General features: G+C 39.0%; 1 protein-coding gene across 1 annotated transcript in view; it reads left to right on the top strand.

Moving 5' to 3' along the window:
- Positions 1-2,500: 2,500 nt before the first annotated feature.
- col6a1 (collagen, type VI, alpha 1) overlaps positions 2,501-13,012 on the top strand; it is a 32,770-nt gene continuing 22,258 nt past the window's right edge. Inside the window, exons 1-19 of the mRNA XM_084731795.1 lie at positions 2,501-2,784; positions 3,559-3,688; positions 5,193-5,393; positions 5,491-5,650; positions 6,309-6,422; positions 6,752-6,772; positions 7,455-7,475; positions 7,577-7,621; positions 7,712-7,765; positions 7,901-7,945; positions 9,914-9,940; positions 10,045-10,071; positions 10,188-10,232; positions 10,346-10,399; positions 11,667-11,729; positions 11,813-11,875; positions 11,987-12,040; positions 12,185-12,220; positions 12,300-12,362. Of these exons, the coding sequence (XP_084587921.1) occupies positions 2,700-2,784; positions 3,559-3,688; positions 5,193-5,393; positions 5,491-5,650; positions 6,309-6,422; positions 6,752-6,772; positions 7,455-7,475; positions 7,577-7,621; positions 7,712-7,765; positions 7,901-7,945; positions 9,914-9,940; positions 10,045-10,071; positions 10,188-10,232; positions 10,346-10,399; positions 11,667-11,729; positions 11,813-11,875; positions 11,987-12,040; positions 12,185-12,220; positions 12,300-12,362 (1,308 nt within the window). The 5' untranslated portion in view covers positions 2,501-2,699. The remainder of the gene's footprint in view (positions 2,785-3,558; positions 3,689-5,192; positions 5,394-5,490; positions 5,651-6,308; positions 6,423-6,751; positions 6,773-7,454; positions 7,476-7,576; positions 7,622-7,711; positions 7,766-7,900; positions 7,946-9,913; positions 9,941-10,044; positions 10,072-10,187; positions 10,233-10,345; positions 10,400-11,666; positions 11,730-11,812; positions 11,876-11,986; positions 12,041-12,184; positions 12,221-12,299; positions 12,363-13,012) is intronic.

Raw genomic sequence — 13,012 nt, 5'->3', positions numbered from 1 at the left:
AATTCAGTGATCTCAATCCCACCTGCCAGTTTCAGGACTGTAAATTCCTTTTGAACACAATGCCCAAGTAATTGTGAAAACTTGAAAACAGTTCCAAATGCTTGGCTAATGAATTCTGCAAGAATTTTATGGAGTAATGTACTCCTGATGAAGGCTGGTATTGAGACATCTCAAAATGCATGCATTACGATTTATACACTGTGCCACAGCTGCCAGAAATCCAACAGATTTACTGTGAGAGCTTGCTAATAAATACAGATCATTACCAGATGTCCCCCCTCCTCCTCCTCATCCCTCCTTTTCTCCCTTCTTTCCTTTCCTTCCCTCCCTGCATCTCCACACAACCTTTTTCCTCTGAAACAGTGATCTCAGTGGAAACTCTGAGTCCCGGCCAGACCTTCCCCACAGTCCCACACACGCATACACACAATTGTACGTCCACAGCAACCGTACAACATCCACCCCCATCAACACCTTGCCAAATGAACACTCCACGCCCACACCTCTCTGCCTCCTTCCATGGAAGTACCTCACTGGCTGAACCCCCAAACTCTTTCCAAAGTCTTGACCAGGATCTGGCCACAAGGAGCACTAGATGGCACTGTGTCTCTTCCTGTGTGCTGCCGAGGAAAACAGGAGCAAAGAGCTCCCCCCTCCTACCCCCGCTGATCACTGTAAAAGTAAACTATTTGTTTTAAGTTTAAAAAGTTAGAGTCTAGCTGCCTTAATGTTGCCTTAAGTTGACAGAATGTGAAAGAAGTTGAGTAAATGTAATTATTCAAAACAAGTTTTATAGTCAAATAAACATGATATCAAGTCAGTTGTACTTGAGGAAACATGCTCTATAAAGTTAAGATATTAAGTGGAACCAGCAACAATTAAAGTCATACTAATGAGTATTACACATTTGATTTCTTTTTACATTTTCTCAGCTTTTAAAGTCAGTTCTTCCTTTCACACAGTGGTGTTGCAGATGTTGGAGCTTCTATGTTCCAGCACTGGTTCAAAGAAAATATGTGAAACTGCACCCAAGAGATTTATTAAATTTAAGTGTAAGGGTATAGTGACTGAAATTAATTTTAACTTTCATCATGGTTTCCATGTTTTCATTATTGTGAAAACAAACAACCATGACTTACCTTAAAGTGTATTAATGACACAGCAAGTTTTCATCCTATATTTTTTCTATTAGTATAATTTATTGTTTAACTATTAAAAAGGCTGTCAGGAGTGTTTTAACTTTGTTAATATGCTGATCATATTTATTCACAAACTTAATTTCGATGCATAATATGTAAATTCTGCTGTGGAGGTCTGACATTAAAACAGTAACAAAAGACGTGTGGGAGATGGGAGATGTCTTCCCTTCACCATAGCTGATAAAAATCTATCTAACATGACAGAAATCATTCTCATTGATGATGTAATATTAAAAATGTATTAACATTACATTTAGTCACATAGGCCAACTTACTTCCTCACTCACTGATGTATCTCATGTTTTCCTGGAAGTTATAGCATTTAGCTAACCACAGCTAGCAGAAAACACACTGTTACCTTGAATAAAGTACAGACATCTGTATGTTTGAACATTGTTGGAAACATCTGGGCTAATGTAGCAACACGACTCGGCAAAATATATAATAAATGTCTAGTGTTTTTAGACATTTTAAGCATTTTATAGCTTAAATGCATTGATTGAACCCTTTACAAGACTTTCATTCAACTCATCATTTCAAGTCAAAAGACTTCAAGTTACAAGGACTCAAGTCTTTACATTCAGAAAAGTTATGAAAAATAGATATTGTGTAGAAATTGTGCATTTTTTCACTACCTTGAATAAATAAAAAGAAATATTTACTGTTAAATAAATGAGAAACAATTACTTGATTCCACTGAATTCCACAAAATATTTTTTTACAGTGATTTTATGTTCAGGACAGGTCTGGCCGCCGAAGTGAACCAGATGTGTTCAAACTCCACCCACCCCCATCTTCCACAGAAAAGAGAGACTCTAACAGTTCAAGAGAATAAAAACAAAATGCGTCCAAGATGTGTGTCAGCTGCTTTTCATTAACTCTGATGAAAGTTTGCATCTATGCACATTGCATTTCTTGATTTTCTACCAGCATTATGTTTGTTTTGGCTGCAGTTACCTGTATGAGTGAAAAGTGAAACTACAAGGCTTTGTCTGGTTTCTCATTACATATGTTCTTAAGTCATTAAACTCAATCCCAAGACTAGTTTCTACATGCACACTCTCCTCTGCAAAGAAAAAAAAACTTTTCCTTCACCTTCACAGTCAGCAGTTTATTGTTTATTCCAGTTTATCCATGTCTCCATGTCCCTGAGAACCCTTTTAAGGAAGCAGGCATATCTGGGATTTTGTGTAAACTCTCGGCCGGTGCGCGTGCCAGTTTATTCCAACTAATCATCCTCAGGGAAACGCGCGTGAACTTTTTTCTTCCTCCTCCCCCCTCCCTCCCTCCTTTATCGTGCGCTCTGGTCCTCCTCTGCGCGCTCTGGGTCTCGCCTCGGACAAACTGCGGCGGAGCGCTGGATCACCAAAAGTTTACCGAATCGGTTTAGAGGTACCGGGCTCGGGGCCGGAGTGGTTCGGTGTTTGTTTTTCAGGGGATCGGGGTGTTGTAGTTTTCAGTTTTTAGGGTTGTTTTTTTTTTTTTTTTTTAGTTAAAATCATGGGGACTCTCGGAGTTCTCCTTGCGCTGCTGTGCGTTTTCCTGTCCGGAGCGCAAACGCAGATCCTAAGAAACAAGTTTGAGGGTGAGTTTGCTGAAAATATGTTGTGCATTTCCAGAAGATGTTTATTTTTATGTCATTATCTTGCATGTAAAGTAGTCTTTTTGTGTTTGTCATATACTGAGGTGATGTTGGCTGCGAGAGCTACTCCAGATGTTTCTTGTCTTTGGGTTACGTTCCTCCCAAAGTCTGAGAAGCTTTGCAGATCAGCAGCACAGATGCAATAATTACTGAAAGTAAGATCAGAGGCAGAGGGTGATAGTAGGCTACCCCATCCCGAGCAGGCCCTTGCTTGATCCAATTTCCGTCTCAATGGGCCTGAAGAGTTGGGTGTAATGCAGACTAAGATCTACCAGTGCTGCAGATGCCAAAGTGGTAAATGAGGACAGGAGTAAAAGCAGGTGAGGGCACCTGAGGCCTGCCACAGTTATAGTACTGGTGTTTATAGAGACAGTCAGGTTGTGAGTGCAGGCAGTCAGTACATGCCTGCATCTGTCATAAATCTACCTGTGTAAAGATGGATAGTTCTGGTCAGGTCAGCCCCATGACACCCAGTGAGAAGCAGAGTGCTGCAAGCAGCATCATGATGGCCTCCAGTAGCAGCAGTAGTGAAACCTGTGCTGACATCCCTTCAACTGATGCACGTGTGATTGATTGTAAATGCATTCTGGATTCCATAAAGACATAGATTTCACTATGAATGTGCCATTTGGGCATTTTATAGTAGCTCAGTTAGTCATCCATCACTGATCTTTGCTGACCGCCATCTGTTGTTTGTTTTGTTTGTTTTGTGAGCAGACTGTCCGGTTGACCTTTTCTTTGTCCTGGATACATCTGAGAGTGTCGCTCTCAGACAGAAAGTTCCCGACTATTATGTCGGCCAAATCAAACGATTCGCCACTGACTTCATAGATCAACTCAACAACATGTAAGACACACACACACACACACACACACACACACACACACACACACACACACACACACATCTGCAGTGATGGAAGAAGCCTTCAGATCCTCAATTTAAAAAAAAAAAAGTGGCAATAGCACAGTGTAAAGATTCTCCATTACAATTAAAAGTCCTGCACTGAAAGAGTAACTTAACTCCTCTGGTGGTTTAACTTCTCACCTTGTTGCAGTGATGCATAGGTGCACTCTGGGACACTGTGACATCACTGGTGGGTGTGGTTACATGTGCAGTGCTACGCACTTCTGACCCATCCACATCCATCACTGATTGAAACATTTAACCACACAGGGCAGAGAAACACTGTTTTTTAGCCTGGCATTAAGTGCTCTGTAAGTAAAAGTACAGGCGCAGTATCAGCAAAAGGTTGAATATCAAAAATTTCTAGATGGCAGAATGGCCCATCAGTGTCATATTATGACACACTTATATTATCATTATTAAATTATCTTAACTACTGTATTTACTGTTGATTAGTTTAATCTATAATAATGTAAAATCAGAATCTGCAAAGTAATTGACTCTTCCTAAGCCCCCCTCTTTGATCCCTCGGGTACCAAGTTTGCTCAACTGTTACTGAAGTACACAGCAAAAAGGGGCGGGACTCAGGGAGGACCAATTAGTAACTGAAGCTGCCTGATAAAGTTATTATATTTGCCCCTGAAATGTAGTGGAGCAGAAGTGTAAAGTAGCAAAAAACATTAAATTCTCAAGTAAAGTGCAGTGAGTTGAAGTGCACAACTTGAGTAACTGTACTTGCATTTAACATATTACATATTAAAGTTGTGTTGACTTGATAGTTTTCTATTTGTTGACTGTCACTCGACTTAAAGGGCAACTCCATCCATTTTTTCCAGGTTATTTTAAATGTGAACAAGCAGTGATGTAGGTCAGAGGGCAAGCCTTACTTAATTATTTGTTTAGAAGTGACAGATCTGAAAAAAGTTAAGGCCATTTCCAGTGTCTGACCTGTACAATTATGAGAATAATGAATTATGAGTTTTCACAGTTGGAAAAGAAACATGTTCAAAAGTACAAGAAAAAACAATGCAACTTTATAATCCTAGATTAGAAGTAGCTTATTGTTTTTTTCATTCAATTTGACTAATGGTAATGATAATGATAATGATAATGATATACCTTTATCCCATATTTATAAATCATGATAAGGGCCAGATTTAGCCCATTGGCTGCCAGTTGAATAGACCTGACTTCAGGAGTTTATATGCAACCATGTCATCATGTAGAATCCCATGTGAGGTAAGAAGGGAAATCATTTTTTTAGTTCAGTTTAGCATTTTTAGGTTAAAAAATATGTTTTTCTACCAAAATTTGATTGGTCAGATTTCAGTACATTTAAGTACCACTACTGATAAGCTACAGAATTATATAAAAACAACAGTATGATACCAAAATAGTAATAATTCAATAACAGACCCACCCATTAACACCTCTATTTCTGCAGGCGTCACCGATGTGACCGCACCCTGACGTGGAACTCAGGAGCGCTGCACTACAGTGACGAAGTCAAAATTGTACGACATCTAAGTGACCTGTCAACTGATCGCGATGCCCTGAAGCAGGACATCATGAACATCGACTACATCGGCAAAGGCACATACACTGACTGTGCCATCAGGGCGGGCCTCGCTGAGCTGCTCACTGGGTAACAATAATACACACATGCACAAACACACGCATACACTTAAATCACAAAAAGAGTGATATCATTTCTGTGTGTTTGTGTGTCTGCTTGCATGCAGGGGCTCCCGCTACCAGGAGAACAAGTACATTGTGGTCGTGACTGACGGCCACCCTATCACTGGTTACAAAGAGCCATGTGGAGGCGTGCAGGAGGCAGCTAATGAAGCCAAGCAACACGGGGTTAAAGTGTTTGCTGTCGCCATCTCACCTGAAGAGGCGGTAAGAGAATACACACACAATCAGACTTTTGTATTAGCATAACAAATTCATAACCACTGCAGTGCACTGAAAATCTGTTTACTCAATCAGCCTCTTCATGTTGGTGACAAGATCCAACATGAACACATTATTTTCTGCTAAATGTTCTATATTTAAGTATCTATGTATGTTTAGATATTATTTTCTGTGCTCTTATGACCGGCTTAATGTGGGCGGGGCTCTGTTGGAAAAACGTGATGTCACATATGGACCAATCAGGATTTAGCAACGTTTTAATCAGTTGTTGAGTTGTTTGGTCACTGACAATCAAATCTAAATGAACCACACCCACACAGTCCTGGCAAAGAAGATGAGCTCAGACTTTTTAAAACTTATCATAAGCTTTATTTATTTGTGTTTAACAGGGAAATACTTGAGATTGGAAACCAAGCCTTTTACAGGCTTGAAGACTTTTTCATTATATCTTCATATGGTATTTACATATACATTTGTACACTGAAGGGGTTATTGGTGTCTGTCCAAAAAGGCAAACTAGGAGATAAATAAACAAAAAATAATAATGTCACAAGACTTCACAGCTTTTATCTCATCTGTCAGTCTCATACAAGTGCTGCTTTCATCCCTGAAGTGATGATGTTTGTATTTTGTGTCTCAACAGGAAGTCAGACTGTCAATCATTGCCACGGACCGGACCTACAGACAGAACTTCACTGCTGCAGATGATACCAACTCTCCCCACTCACAAACCATTACAACCATCATTAATATGATTGTACGTATCATCGTCTCTTCTCTGTGGCCAAGTACAATATCCAAATCATAGAAGCCGAGATTGTTGAATGTGATAAAACAGCAATGAAATACATGCTGTAGCACTGCAAAGATACCCTGACCTGCAAATCTTGTTCTCCAGTTGTAAAAAAAAACCAAAAAAAGTTTGTTTTTTCAGTGAGAGTGAAAATTATGATGCAAAAATTATAATTTTAATCATCAGCAAACACGAATCATATTGCAATCAAAACAATCACAATATGCCCTAATATAATCAGAATTAAACATTTGGATCTTGAACTAACATCTGTTTTCTTTCCATATTTTCAGACAAACGAGACAAAGGATACGGTACGTCTCTTTAAGATATCTTGTGCATTCATTTGTTTGTCTCTTGATATTCTTCATTCTTCCTGAATTGTTTAAACTGATGAATAATTCATTATTCTGTTTTGAAATGAACTGCAACAGCAGAATTGTCTGATGAGTTTTGCTGATGCAGCTTGAATTAAGACAAATTGAATACTGGCTGAACGTAATAAATTGGTTATTTAGTGCAATAAATCTCACTAAAATGTAGTTCTTTTTAGATTTTAGGTCTCTTGTTCTGTCACAGTTGCTGGCTAGGTCTTGTTATGGCTAATCTTTGCTGACATGTAAACTCTGATAAGCACTCTTATACTCAGGAAACTAGGAGGGGTCAGGCAGGAAGCTGAAATGAACACATAAAAGCCAGCTGACATGGCATTGATATTCACCATCTTTCCTACTTTTGTCTCTCTAACAAAATTACAGCATTATATCTTAAATATTGGACATAGTGCCATGTCCTGCTGTCAGTCATGGTGATGTTACGTACAGTTAACTCCAATCTAAGTATTTCTGTTGGAATCAGACCAAAAAACATATGGTCATGCAGTGTCTCCAACTTAGATGGATCAAGATAGTCAGTAATCTTTACAGCAAAACATAATAGAGTTATAGGATTTTTCTGCTTTTTTTCATAATCATTTATTTTCTTTTTTCTCCCCAGTGTTGCTCCTACGACTGCACTGTAAGTGAGCCATTTATTATCTTACTACACTTACACCACAAATTCCTCTTTGTTTTTTGAGCGATTGTTTCACCATGTGTGTTTTCTTGTTTTGTCTGCAGGCCCCAGGAGGGCGAAAAGGAACTGACGGAGACATTGGCGCTAAGGTGTGATGATTGAATATCAAAACAGCATATGCCAGACACCCAAATGTACAAGAAGTCTATAATGTCTCATCTTTATTTGCCTCTCTGCAGGGAGAAACAGGAAGACCAGGAATGCCAGGAGAGAAAGGAGACGTTGGTGCCGTGGTAGGTGACTTCCACCACCGACACCATCCTCATCATATGAACACATGCAAAAGGATGAAACAATCATCATGTCTCTTTGGATTTGTCATGTAAGCTTGATTTGTGTGATCTTATATTTCTGTCTCTATGTCTTAGGGCAACGTTGGAGATCCCGGTCCTGTTGGTTACAGTGGAATGAAGGTAGAGTGCACTTAACATCACAAATGATACACCACCATCACAGTATGTCACACTGGAATTAAATGAAGCCAAGATTCTTCACCTATTTTTGCAACTTTATTTATACTGATATTTTGAAGCTAAATGAATGGGTTGACAAAGGCAAAATGATAAGGTAACAGGTAATACAATGCAACTTTTTTCATCCCATTTGGGGCAATTTGTTGGAGCAGCTTGTTATACACACAAAAAAAAATACAGTAACACAAAGAAATCTTGACACAAGGGCGCTACATGTGGAACAGAGTCTATAAATAATACTGATAAATACACTTGCACAATAAAAAGATCAGATAAAGCTTACACCAACAATGACAATGGCTAAAAAACCTAGGGAACATTTAGCAATCTGATTGAAGAGGGAATGAACAGTTTGGAATAGCTGTTTAAACATAATGGCGCCCTGATTGCAACACAGAAAATTCACTTGCCAGAACATGTCCAGAAGAGGCCAAAATAGCCAAAAACACTGCTTTGTGAAGAATTTGTGAAAACAACACAGATCTCTTTGTTTCACAACAATTATTTTAGAACAGATTTTGACAGACTTTCAATGATGTATGCACAACTATAATGTGTTACAACTATTAAACACACATATGTAGTACTTTTTCCAGTGTTTTACATATTATTCATGCTATAGATTATCTTAAGATGAAGGTTAATTTCTCCATGTAGTTTATTCAAATGACATTTGCAGTTCAGTTGTCATTTGTTGGTATTTTAAATCATGTGCTGTAAGTTTAAGATTTTTCCCAGTGTTGGAAAGTAACTAAGTACATTTACTCAGGAAAATTGTGACATTACTTGAGTATTTCCATTTTATGCTACTTTGTGGTTTGACTCCCATACATTTCAGTGGTAAAAAGTGTACCTTTTATTCCACTACATGTTTTATTTTGATAGTTGCTGGTTACTTTTTACATAAAAACAGATGATATCCTCACATGATATGATTCATTACTAAACTACTAATCTATCCAGTACTATACAAAGCATCTAAAATTGGCTCCACATTGACAAACAACAACATTAAAATGCACTTACATGCGTTTGTTAGTGATAAGTAAGGGGTAACGTACAGTGGGCGGGTCATTATTGCAAAATAAACCCTGAAAGGGTGATGCAGGACCCCGACACAAACTGGAGCAGTCTTGAATCACCTTGAAGGGGTTTATTGAAACATAATGACCTGTTCATGGTGCATTATCTTATTTGACAGCTCCTTACTAAAAAAAAATAATAATAGTAATAATAATTTGACAAAATATTAATTCATGATCTGTGATCAGAACTGTGTCCATAACAACGGTCTGCTCTTCAGAAAAAACAGATCTTAGCATGTGCAAAAGCTTAACTGACCAATCAGAATTGAGTATTTAACAAAGCCATGTAATAAAAACAGAATTACCAGATCATGTGAAACGTGTGAAAATATAATACTGTGATAGGAGCCATTCTGCTTAGTGAATACTTTTACTTTTTATACTTTAAGTTCATTTTGCTGATAACACTTCTTTAACTTAAGTAACATTTTGAATTCAGGACTTTCTTATGTGTAATTACACATTATTTTTTGACTATAGTATTTCTGCTTTTACTCAAGTAAAAAATCTTGTTCCACCACTGGATTTTTCCTCGGGTAAAATGTTACACAAGAACAATTAATTTCTACAGTTTTGTTCCCTCTTTACAAATCTCTTTCCAATATGAAAAAAAAATGAAAGGACAAGCCACTTATCCACCTGTTTAGCATCACATAAATGTTTACAACCTGGAAACAACCTAATGTAAGCAAGGAAACATTTGCAGACGTGAGAATGGGAGTATTTATAATTTTTCATGTTGTTTATCTGTTGAAGATCACTGACTCGATTACTGTGCTGCGTGCAATGATGATAATTCTGTTATGTGTGTTTCTGTTCACAGGGAGACCGTGGAGGCAGAGGAGAAAAGGTGCTGTCAGAACACACAAATACAAAAAGCATACTTAAACAAGATTCAGTATTTGATTACTTTGCTGTACAATGGCTGACTAATGTTCTGTGTGTTTTCTGTAGGGTGAAAGAGGACACAAAGGCTACAAGGTGAGCAGCTGTCTGGTCTTCAGAGCGATGTTCTCCTGTTGATGTGATTGTATGTATGTGTATGTGATTGCCCTGAAAACTAATGGTTGTATTTTTCTTCTGTCACTCTTTCCCAGGGAGAGAAAGGTCTCAGGGGACGGGATGGAATTGATGGACGCAAGGTGAGTTACACACCCGAATATCCAAACAATACATCTCTGGCTGTCTGACTGTCTTTCTTTTGCTTGTTTGGCCGAGTAGTCTGAAGACACGTCCCTCTGGTTTTCCTCATTAGGGTGAAGCTGGTTTCGCTGGTCTTCCTGGCTGTAAAGGATCTCCTGGATCAGACGTGAGTTGTATTTCTCAATCTAAGAATAATCCCACTGTTGGGGTCTTGCACCACCTGGTAGGGGTGGGGAGATCAATCTCCAAAATATCAATGCTACTTATGCTAATTTGTTTTGAGTATTGTTTTTAGCATCAATAGGAACTATACAAAAGTAAAAATGGACCTGTTTCCAACAATGTTCAAAGGCAGAGAAATCCGTAACTTATTCAAGGTAATGATGTGTTTTCTGCTAGTCGTTGCTAGCTAGTTGCTATAACATCTAGGAAAACACGGGATACGAGAGAGACAGAGAGAGAGAGAGAGAGAGAGAGAGAGAGAGAGGGAGAAGGAGAAGGAAGTCAGTACACATGACTAAATGTAACAAGAATAAAACTTAAATATTACGTCAGTCATGAACACAATTTCCGACTGATTCGTGTCAAATAGATTTTCATCAGCTCTGGTGGTTTAAAAGTGAGGATAACAACTCCCATGATCCCACGCTACTTCACTTCAGACTGTCTTTTGTTATTGCTTTAATGTGACAAACTCCCAGCAGCAGAATTTTCATATTGTGCATTTAAAATATATTCTTAAGTAACCTGTTAATAGTCATTCACCTCATGAATCATGACATAATACTCTCTGATAGTACCTCAGCTGATTTTAATAATTAAAAATATCAATATCAGTATTGATATTGGTAATCCTGGCCCTTGTGTTACTTACTATCAGATCAAAACTAAACTCTGTGTTATTCCCCACCCCTGTCGTCTAGAGCTCACAGTATGGTCACACATTGTAGACAGTTTGAATCACAACCAGATGGACACAGTCTCTAGACATTAACACACTCTGACAGTGACATCAGGTTTGAGGACTGCAAACACACTATGCGCCTTTCTATTCAGATGTCTTTTGAACACAAATACACACACAGACGGGCCACTTCCGTATCTGCCTGAGGCTCAGCCACACTGTTTACAGGTTAGCTATTAGCGACAGTTGCATGTTTAGGAACGTCGCTGTCGGCGCGGCTCTGATCAGCATCACGCCCTGCGTCTGGATCCCCCGGGGCCAGACAGGCCGAGGCCGTTGGCTGTTAATCACTGATTCGTTTACATTCTCTGCTGTCAGGTTGTTTAAATGAAGCCATATAGTCACACTGTAAACAAACACACACATGGATACCGATAAGTACATTCACCGCGGCCTCCAGGATTGAGTGTTTTGGCTTCAGCTGCTTATGATCATGTGCTGAAACTGTGTCTGTGTTTTCTGCTTTTAGGGCCTGAAAGGAGATCCTGGACCAAAGGGAGACCCTGGTCCCTATGGACAGAAAGGAGAAAAAGTATGATATGAAAAAAACAGATTAAATAAGATTTTACATAGCCTTTCGTTGGTCTCTAACAAGACATTGTGCGCTTATCTCAGGGAGATCCTGGAAGAGACGGTGAAAAAGGAAGGCCTGGAAACTACGGCCAACTGGGACCTCAGGTGAATCACTGCAAAGAGAAAGAAAGAACGATGACAAAAGAGAGATCTGTTCAAAGTGTATCACACAAAGCAGGACATATGATACATCTGTAAATATCTTTCTTGTGACAGGGCGAACGGGGCCCTCCAGGAGGCAATGGGGACAAAGGAGAGCGTGGTGATGATGTAAGTGATAAAGCTTCTGACAACGCCAGAATCATCTACTCTGTGATCTTTACAGGTTGTCTAATATCCTGCTGTGTGTGTGTGTGTGTGTGTGTGTGTGTGTGTGTGTGTGTGTGTGTGTGTGTGTGTGTGTGTGTGTTTCAGGGCCTACCAGGACCGGATGGACCTCGCGGCGATAAAGTAAATAGGATTAATATTGACTTTGTCAGAGTGAGAATGTCACCAAAATATGTGTTAACGTCTTTTGAATCCCTTGTAGGGGACAGTTGGAGAGAAGGGGGAGCAAGGTTCCCGTGGAAACAGAGGACCAAGAGGAGATGCGGTGAGTGACGATAAGGATGGAGGACGGATGAGGAGTGGATCCCCAGTCACTCAAGCACGTCCTCCCAAAAACGTCATGGGAAATGCCGTTTGGCTTACTCAACTGACCTCAATGGAACTCATGGACTGTTTTGCACATCCAGAGATCAGTTTAGTCTAGGATGAGCTCTGTTCAGAGTTCAGGAAAACTAGGTTTAAATGAGTAAATCCAAATTAAAAATGAAACAGAGCTTTTTTGCACAATGCAAAGCAAATCTCTGTTTAGTGATTCCAATGGATTGATGTAAACCAAAAATAGAGGGGGCGAAACTGTTTAACTGCTCTATATTAACAAAACATCACATTGTTTAAAAAGTTAATAAAACATCACATTGTTTGCTAGCCAGCTAAAAGTTAGTTAGCCCAGTTATGATGGCTTGGCAGAGAAACCTTTATTTCTCAACCTTTGTTGGCTGATTAAATGGAGCAATAAGGCCAAATAATAGAAAAAAATGGATCAACATTACACAAAAGAAAAAAGAGACTGTCTGGCAGCTGCTCAATCCATCTCAAAAAGGCAGCCATTTTAAAAACTAGACCTCCTCAATTATACGTTTAAAGTTAATACTGACTGACTACTTAAATTGAAGTTTAAAGCTTTAGTGCTAAAAA

This window comes from Lutjanus erythropterus, chromosome 12, assembly GCF_056507025.1.
Source record: "Lutjanus erythropterus isolate fLutEry1 chromosome 12, fLutEry1.hap2, whole genome shotgun sequence".
NCBI classification, from domain to species: Eukaryota; Metazoa; Chordata; class Actinopteri; order Lutjaniformes; family Lutjanidae; genus Lutjanus; species Lutjanus erythropterus.
Note: the sequence above shows the minus strand (reverse complement) of the source record. Positions and strands in the feature narration are given on the sequence as shown.